This window comes from Callionymus lyra, chromosome 1, assembly GCF_982586985.1.
Source record: "Callionymus lyra chromosome 1, fCalLyr1.hap1.1, whole genome shotgun sequence".
Lineage (NCBI taxonomy): Eukaryota > Metazoa > Chordata > Actinopteri > Syngnathiformes > Callionymidae > Callionymus > Callionymus lyra.
Genome location: NC_141818.1, coordinates 5,548,494 through 5,557,843, shown reverse-complemented (window position 1 = coordinate 5,557,843; position 9,350 = coordinate 5,548,494). Strand labels below are relative to the sequence as shown.

At 35.4% G+C, this 9,350-nt stretch overlaps 2 protein-coding genes across 8 annotated transcripts in view; one reads left to right on the top strand and one right to left on the bottom strand.

Moving 5' to 3' along the window:
- Positions 1 to 74: 74 nt before the first annotated feature.
- LOC148087581 (retinol dehydrogenase 14) lies at positions 75 to 3,670 on the top strand. The gene is made up of 4 exons (XM_087789660.1): positions 75 to 417; positions 1,378 to 1,620; positions 1,681 to 1,983; positions 2,558 to 3,670. Exons 1-4 carry the CDS (start codon positions 297 to 299, stop codon positions 2,815 to 2,817), a joined length of 927 nt encoding a protein of 308 aa, XP_087645786.1. The 5' UTR covers positions 75 to 296; the 3' UTR covers positions 2,818 to 3,670.
- Positions 3,671 to 3,885: 215 nt separating this feature from the next.
- The window catches only part of camk2b1 (calcium/calmodulin-dependent protein kinase (CaM kinase) II beta 1), a 67,763-nt gene continuing 62,298 nt past the window's right edge, over positions 3,886 to 9,350 (bottom strand). For all 7 annotated transcript variants that reach the window (XM_087789648.1, XM_087789597.1, XM_087789613.1 and 4 more), the window contains 3 exons: positions 8,677 to 8,771; positions 8,379 to 8,612; positions 3,886 to 7,442 (listed from right to left, as the gene is read on the bottom strand). In XM_087789648.1, the coding sequence (XP_087645774.1) occupies positions 8,380 to 8,612; positions 8,677 to 8,771 (328 nt within the window). In that variant the 3' untranslated portion in view covers positions 3,886 to 7,442; position 8,379. The remainder of the gene's footprint in view (positions 7,443 to 8,378; positions 8,613 to 8,676; positions 8,772 to 9,350) is intronic.

Genomic DNA, 9,350 nt, shown 5'->3' with positions numbered 1-9,350 from the left:
CGTAACATCTCGCGATATCATAAACGGCGTAGTCATGTCCATGTCTGCGCATGCGCCCTCCCCCAGGACTCGTCCCTGCAGACTGACGCGGAAAGAAGCGACAATTTTAAAATACTTAAAAAAAACAACCTTATTTTTTTTTTTTCTAAAGCTCAGATAAATGTATATTTCGTGGATCGATGGCAGCAGCAGGCGATAGATAAACAGGTTTGAATGAGGTGAACGAGGCTAGTTAGCTTGTTAGCTTTGTGTTGCAGCAGCTGCTTCACTATATATTTGTTTTTATTATCATCAAAATGTACTTTCTTTACACAATACTCGCCTCTTTAGTTGCGTTTTTTGCCCTGAAATGGCTGAAAAAGAGGCGATATTGCACGGATCTGAAGCGTCTGGATGGAAAAACCGTCCTTATTACAGGTAATGATCATTTTCTTGTTGATTATATTATTATATTTGAAGGAATGAAGTAGTTTCAGTGTGTATTTATATTTGTTTTTCCTGCTTATTCATCATCTTTAGTGATTGTTAGGTTATGAAGAGAAACATGGATCACTGATACTTCCTGAATTTAACATTTAAATCATCTTTAAATTGCTTCGTTAAAATGCTGTTGTTTTTAAGCATTAACATTTATTTTTTAATACTTCAATATTTGCTATATTGTAAAGTTGAGTTGAATAATTAAATTCCAATAATTCAAAAATACGTTTTCTAAATTCAATTGATTTAAATTCGTAGCATTTTAAAAGTGTCGTCATTCTAACAGACTAATCCAATCGATCCCTGAACATCTAACTTTTAAATGAAGCTACTAAACTAGTATTAGTTAAAAATAGCTCAACTCTTTTTTCGTGATGATCACGTGATCATCTGCACGTCAATGACTGCACAAAAGTTTGATCGAGTAGCTCGGCAATCATTTGGTTTTGTCTGGTGTCACTATTATATCCACATTTTTATATTGAATTTAGAAGGCTGTGCATTAAAAAATAGTGATTTTGAACAGTTCACTTTTTAATTTTTTTAATTAATATTCAAATCGCCATGTGTAAAAAACTTTTTGTAAATGTTATAAAATATATATCGAATTTATTTATTAAAAAAAAATGCAACCTGAAATATTGAAATAATTGTATTTATTCACATACGTTCTGTTGCTTCTGGGTCACTTTTTTTCCGGGCCTACGGGTCACCTTGACCCTAAGAGAACCCAAGGGTTAAAAACAATCCTCAATTGAAAAAAAGTAAGAAAGTTACACAAATACTTCCATAGTGATTCTGTTGCAGATTATTAGGAAGTTATTTCAACTGTGGTGTTCCACAGGGGTCAGTCTATGGGCCACCTACATTTTCATTGGATTTCTTTACCTTCGTCAGGTGGTAACGCCGGCATCGGCAAGGAGACGGCGATCGCCTTGGCGATGAGGGGCGCCCGGGTGATCATCGCCTGTCGGGACGAGGAGAAGGCAGACAAGGCTGTGAGGGAGATCAGGTTCAAGAGCCGCAGCCTGGCGGTGCTGCACATGGAGCTGGACCTGGCCAACCTGCGCTCGGTCCGGGACTTCTGCAAGAGCTTCCTGCAGAAGGAGAAGCGTCTGGACATCCTGGTCAACAACGCAGGTGAGGCTGCACCACCAGACTGTAGATCCAGAAGATGTGATCTGACCCGTCCTCCCTCAGCCATGCCCGGCGTGCTGGACTGGACCGACGACAGCTTCAGCATGTGCTTCGGGGTCAACCACCTGGGCCACTTCCTGCTGACCAACCTGCTGCTGCCTCGCCTGAAGGAGTGCGCCCCGAGCCGGGTCGTGACCCTGACCTGCTCCACCTACAAGTACCAGAAGCTGGACTTCCAGGACCTCAACTACAACCTGCTGCCCTTCTTCACCTACAGCCGCAGCAAGCTGGCCAACATCTACTTCAGCCAGGAGCTCGCCCGCATCACGGAGGGTCGAGGAGTGACCGCCTGCGCCGTCCACCCGGGTCAGTCGGGCGCCGAGCCATGAGTCATTATTTTTACTCAGTTTCTGCTCCATCTTCGTTTTACTCGCCCCCGTTGTAATATTTTTCTACACATTTCTATAGTTATTATTATATTTATTTTAATTTAAAGGTTTATTATTATTTTTTTTTTTTTTCTACACCATTTTTTTTGTTATTATATTGATTTTTATTAGCTTATTTATTCTTTTTATATTTTTCTACACATTTTTTGTCGAATGAACTTGTTATTTTGTTGGAAGTGACTTTTATATTTTATTCGCTCTTTAAGGATTATTTTTTTTTTTTTAATTATGCTGACATTTATTTTATTGAACTTTCTACACTTTTAAGAGCAGTTTTCTTTTGTTATATATTTTTTAATTAACTTGTAACTCGTTTAATATCAGTTAAATTCTATAGTTTCCTTAAACATGCTTCAAAAACTGGTTTCAAAAACTACATTAATGGATAAAATGGAGAATAATCTCTCGTACGATGATCAAATACATGCTGATGCATGTTTTTATATATATATATATAAATAATTAGAGTGTAAACGTTTGATCTGCTCCAGGTTTCGTGCAGAGCTGCTGGACCGGCCACTTCTCCTTCCTGTTTCGGCTGCTGATGCAGGTGATCATGTGGATGTTCTTCGTGCCGAGCGAGGTCGGCGCTCAGACCGTCATCTACTGCTCTGTGTCGGACGAGGTCGTCAAACACAGCGGCGGATACTTCGTGGACTGCAGGCCGGCGACGGTGAGACCGTTCGCCAGAGACGCCGGCGTGGCCAAGAAACTGTGGGAGGCGAGCGAGAGACTCGTGAAGCTCGTCTGAAGAACGTTTGTTACGTTTGTTACTTCTGGACTTGATGGGTCACGACTGAGCAGCTACCTTTTTATTGTTATTACTTATTTATTCATGTGTTGTTGAAGGACGATCAGTGACATAATTATACTTACATTTATAAATACATAACTAAATGTATAAATACATTATTAAATATGTGAATGAATACAAAAACTTCGAACAATATATTTAACTTTTTGTCGTAATGGTGCTACATAGAGAAGTAATTCAGTTTCATCTAAATAGTGAAAAGTTAAATCAATTTTTCTTTTTTAAATGTAATTTTTAATGTGTTTTTAATGTAGTGAATTATATTATTGAATACAATGAAAACAATCATTCTTTATTAAAAGTTTGCATAAGTTTAAATGGAATAATTTAATTTGAAAAAGAAAAATGCAGATAATTAATTTCCATAATAAATGTTATTGATAAATATTCTTAAAATATATATATTATATTGTGAATTATTATACATTTTAAAGGCTAAGAATTGAAAATATTTATTTCATGTCATTCAGTTATTCAAAAAACATTCAACCTTTCAATAAAACAATTATTAAATTCCATTTTTGCACATAGAAACATACAAATTAAAAGTTTATTAGAAAAGTTAAATCAAGCCACTTAATATTTCGATGACACTGGTGTACTTCCTTATATATACATGTATTTATTTGTATATTTGTATCAAAGTATGTATTATTATATTATGCATCAAAAATACTTAGTTAAAATGTAAAAATAAATACATGTATATAAAACAGAAAAAGCACTGTTTGACAAAAATAGTCTTTCTTTAATTTATTTCAGCGTTTTTATATTTATTCAAACATGTATTTAAGCATTTATTGTGTTTCATAAATGTTTTCATAATTATGTCATTTATTGTCCTTCATTGGGGTTTTTCTATTAAATAAATTCTTAATAACTTGATTGTTTTGAGTGTAAATCTTTGAACATAACGTCTCAAATTCACGCTGAGAAAAAAACAAAAACTAAAAATTCTGCAACATTTTTTTTATAATTGTAGGAAGTTTCTCCGAGAAAAACATGTTTGTATTTAAATGCCATTTTTATTGGTAACACCTGAACACATTGTCTCGAAGTTCAACACGTGTAAGAGAACAAGAGCAAGAATCAAAGATCGAGTATTATTTTACAGAAGAAAAACCAAAACAGACAAAAAAAAGGCTCGGACGAAAAAGGGAAAGAGCAGAAACTGAAGCGAACAGATGTTTAAAAGAATAAAAGCCACGTGTGCAGTCAGTGCAGGAACAATGTCAACAACTGACGACTCGTCAGAAAAATCTGTTCTGGTTTGAGTCGTTTTAAGTTACGTGAAATGAGGTTTAGCCACGAGCTAGTTGCTAATTAGCTTCAATGCTAATGGAAGACCTAGAATATTGTCTGAAGAGTTGAAGTGAACTTTTGTTTAATTTTTCACTTTACAATCGTTTTTTTCATCCGTTAACTAGCATTGCTGCGTGAACATTAGCATGCTTACCATTTAGCATGTTATTAGCATTGTGTTTTGCTACTTCTTAACAATTTGCAATCTTAAAAACAATTGTTTTAGTGTTAATTTTTCTCCACTAATCGTGATTTCACGTCATTTCTGGTTAGCATTAGATTATTAGATTGTACAGTAAGTAACTAATAAAAGTATTAAAATGCATACATGAAAAAAACACAGTTTCTAATATATAGTATTATATTTAGAGAGTAAACAAACTGTAGATGAAGTATTTATTGCGTACACAATAGCTACATTAGCATGTACATTATGATAGGTCAATTTAAAATAATTATATTAATTTGAATTAATAAAGATTGTTTGTCATTCGAAGGAAGTGGTTTTTAAAATTCCCCAGCAGAAGAATGAATTGCTAGTGCGCCCCCGGTGGAGACTGATGGAATCAGCTTAAAAAAACATCAATCTTGCACTGACAACACAAGGCTCTAAAAGCAAAGCATGCGACCATCATAATCATAATCATCATCATCTTCATCATCATCATCATCATCATCATCATCACACGGGTGAAAACAACTCTGTTAAATATTCGTCCTAAAATCTTCGTCAAACCATCCGGACACAAAAATAGCTTCACTCACTGAAAAAGGCGACGCGAGGAAAAAGTTCGACAGCGTTCAGTAGAAAACGAAATAAAAAGTTTTAGGAAAAACACCGAGGAAAAAAAAAACCTCATGCAAAGAAAACACCGGCTACGCTGCTAGTTAGTCGCTAGTTAAGTCATAGTTGTGTAATAGTGTGAACGCGTGTGAGTCTGGGAGGTTAGAAAACACACACATGAAGGAACAACACAGTCTGTACTGGACATGCTGCCATTTTTTTTTTCTTCGTTTTTTTGTATTTATTTAATTTTAAATTGAGCGGTGTCGCGCTTGAGCGCCAGAGAGGGGGCGGAGTCAAGTGACGCCAACGACGGGACGACACACGGCTGCGTTAATGGGCACGGAGAAAAATCCGAAAAATAACTATCGTCGCAGATGTCCTGTTACGCAGTGAGGACTTTAACCGATGCTAAGCTAAGGGCTAAAGTCGCTAAGCTAATGGCTAACTGAAGGCAATGAAGTCGCAATGAAAACGTAACTTTCCCGAAAAACTTGAATTTGTTTTAAATATGGATGTCAATAACTAACTACGTCGTATCTCGGTGCAGAAAAAGTTGATCCGTATTTCAATCATTTTCACGTACAATCGTATCGACACAGCAGCGCGACGCTAACAAGAAGCTAAATATATCAAATCAAATCTAAAAATGGCAAAACCATGTTTCCAAACACATGCAAATATATAAAATAAAATAAAAAGTCGCACAATTGCATGAGCTGTACAACACAAAACAATCTCAGCACTAAAATAAATAAATAAATAAGGAAAATAAATAGAAACCCGAGGTCGAGTCGCGTGAAAATGACCGTCAAGTCTCAGCAGAAGCACTTTAAAAAAAATTGAATCAAAAGAACTGATTTTTAAAAAAAGCAACACAAACACATATTGCACCGGCGGCCCTGCAGCCACACACACACACACACACACACACACACACACACACACTCTCTTCCCTCCAAAAAAAAAAGTGCTTCTGATCCCGCAGGCGAGGGTTCCCCGCCTCGACACCGACAACTAAAAATAGCTTCAGGGAAAGACCCGCAGTGGTCGCCTAGCAACAGAAGCACCGTGGAGCTGGAAGTACGACAAGTGCTGCTGAAATACTGCGTTTGTACTACACAACTTTACTCGCACACTACTGAGGGTTTGACACAGTCTTGCTCCTCAACATCCATCTTTTGTGTCGTTGCAGGAGCGACAAACACTAGTGGATTTAATTTGATTGACTTTTGTTTACGACTTTTTAAAGGTTTCGTCTTTAAAGCAACGTTTGTGATGAAATAAAATAAGATGTAAAATCATGTTGGGCTTTAAAAATGGTGGCTTAGTTAAAATGTGAAGATAGTTATTAAAAGGAAAAGAAAAAAGTTATTAAAAGAAAGAAAATAGGTTGAGAAATAATATTCTAGTTAAATAATAGGAGGTTGGTTAAACAAAAGAAAACGAACAAACTAAAAAGAAGTCAAACGATAAAAACTTTGAAAAAAAATTTAAATTCGGTAAAATAAAAATTCCACCAAAAAAAAGGAAAAATAAATTGAGTAAAAATAAAGATAAAATTTAAGGAATAAAAAATGAATGTTTGGTAAATTTTGTTTAAAATCAGTAAAAGAAAAGGTAAAAAAAAAATGCAAAATTAAATTAAAAAAAGGAAAAATTTGTACAAAAAAATGCTGATTAAAACTTGGGTAAAAATGTCAGTAAATAAAAATAAAAGGTGGACAAAAATAAATCGAGGTGAAAAAAGTTAGTGAAAATAAGAGTTTGGTGAATTGAAATGAATACAATAATTTAGATTTGATTTTTAATATCTGTTCCTGACTTTTACTCGTTTATTTATTTCAATACATTGTTGTTTTTCCATTCACCAGGTAGCCATGACGACCGTCTATAATCTCAAATGTAAATACATTATATATCTCCTTTACATATATATATCTACTGCGTTTTATTATAGTTTTCTTCAGTAATTTCCAGCTGTACAAGAAAAACAAAGGTACTTTCTCTCAGCGATGATACTGCGTCAGTAACGTGTTGTGATAACAGGTGAGATTATGAAGCGGGAGGAACAGGATGTGTCGCGTGCGACGCTCAAACCGACACCGCCCTCGTTGCTGCCGCACAAAAGTTCCCGTTAGACGACGAACGCAAGCGCGTCGAGTGGATCGACGGACGAAGCCAAATACAAAAGTGCGACCCGCGGCCGCACCATAGAAAACAGCAGGAAAAACATGCTTTGAAAGATCCGAGAGAAAAACCTGAAGCGGGTTCAAGTTTACGAACAACAGAGGGAGGAGGAGGTCGCCATGGCGATGAAGGTCAGTTGATAGAAGCAGAAAAAGTGATGCATGCTGGGAGGTCTAGTGAGTTTTGTTTGTTCTTAGAGTGACTCTGGATCTGGTCGTTCCTTCTCCTCCTCCTTCTCCTCTTCCTCCTCCTCCTCATCCTCCCATCACTAGTGTGGATGAAGCAGCTGAAACACAGACGCAGTTTTACTCACGTATGGAAGTAAAACACAATATTTAGTTCATAAGTTAAATGTTTAAATTTATGTCGAATTTTTAAAGGATTATTTTATTGGATTATTGAATTCAATAACTTGTCAATTAAAAAGTTGAATTCGTTTTTTATTGAATAATTATTTTTTTTAACGATTTAATATTTTAAAAATGAATTAATTGTTTTTTTAAATCAGAGTTTAGTAGTAAAATATACTTTTATAACATTTACTTGATTTAATTTAAGAGGCTGAGAATTAACAATACAATTTAGTGAATTTAGAAATGTTTTCGTTTAAATTAGAATATTAAATCTGTATGTTTTTAAAAACATTCATTTTAAAAATATTACTTAAAGAAAAATTCAATTGAAAAAGAAAAAATATTTTAAACCATAATGTATATATTATTTAAGTAAATCATTTAATAAAAAACTAATTTAATAAAAAAAAATGAAATAATATTAATGAAACTTTTAAATAAATAAATAATTTAATTAAAAAATAAATAAATAAATAAATTATTAATTAATTGAACTTAAAAAAAATGTTATATTGTTGGGATTTTTGACGCATTTAACCCCTTTTTTAAATAATTCAATTTAATTATATTTCTCTATTAAAAAGGTTGAATTTGCTTTTTCTAATTATTGAATTTAATGAAAAATTAACTATTAAACAATATACACGCTTTGATATTCTTACTCCAATAATAAAAAAGAAATGTTCTAAATTCAATTTTTGTTAGCCTTAAATTCAATATAGAAATGTTGGTATTAACCATTGCATTATTAGCGAAAACAGAATGAATTGTTGGAATAAAAACATGTATTTGTTTAAAAATGTGAATATTTTCTCAATAAATGGTATATTTAAAAATTAAATCATTTAATAAAGCAGATCCACCCTCACCTCACTGCAGCGGCGCTGCCGGCGCCCCCGAGCAGTGGAAGTGGATGTTCTGCCACTTGCTGTCTCGACGCTGCCAGACTCTTGTCTCCTCCGACTGGCTGGAGCGAGGCCGACCCTGACCGTCCACGAACTGGGTCAGACGGATGTAGGCGATGCAGGCGGCGTCGTCGCCGATCATGTGCACGTGCGGGTTCAGGATGGTGGTGTGGATGGGTTTGCTGTTCTTGGCCAGCACTGAGGGAGGAAGGAGAGTGAGTCGACCCGGAACCTTCAGCCGTGACCTCGCTCGTCGTCTTACGGTTCTCGAAGTAGAATCTGTGGAAGTCCATCCCCTCCACCAGGTTCCCCAACGCCTCGGGCTCGAACGAGGTCAGTCCGGGGTCACAGATCTTACTGCGGAGAAAACAGATGCTAATATGCTAACTAGCATTAGCTACTAGTAGGTTTATTTTCCGGTCGTTGACTGAGAAAATATCGATAAAACTTAAACATCGCGATTTCTTTTCTTCTTGATATCGGATCGATATTTAACTAAACTGTATCGATTTTTGAGCGTTTTCTTTTTTTTATCATAAATATTTTATGGTTTATATTTGAATAAATTGTGTTTTTTTTTTTCTTTTTCAATTAACATGCAAACATTCACTGCGTTTGTTCATTTTTGTGTTGCAATTAAACTTCCTGCCGCTAGGTGGCAGCGCTCTTTACGTCCTAAGTAGATAGAGAAACAATGAAATCCCACGAGATCCCAGCGATGACTGAGGATGAGAGGATACAGTTGACTCCAGAAACTTTTGTTTGGACATATTTTGGTTTCAAAACAAAATGAAAACAGTTACGACTTCGTCAAGAGTCATGTGGTCTGTAAATCCTGCAACACTAGAGTCAAGTACTCGACAATACTACGAATATATACTCGTTACTACAGTATCACTATATATCGTATTGTCGGGTCTGAGGGTTTGGTACTCA

Bases quoted from the DNA above. Each gene is read 5' to 3' on its own strand.
- LOC148087581 (XM_087789660.1), top strand. From the start codon at position 297: ATGTACTTTCTTTACACAATACTCGCCTCTTTAGTTGCGTTTTTTGCC. The intron at 418-1,377 runs GTAATGATCATT...TACCTTCGTCAG, and splicing joins AAAAACCGTCCTTATTACAG to GTGGTAACGCCGGCATCGGC. The intron at 1,621-1,680 runs GTGAGGCTGCAC...GTCCTCCCTCAG, and splicing joins CATCCTGGTCAACAACGCAG to CCATGCCCGGCGTGCTGGAC.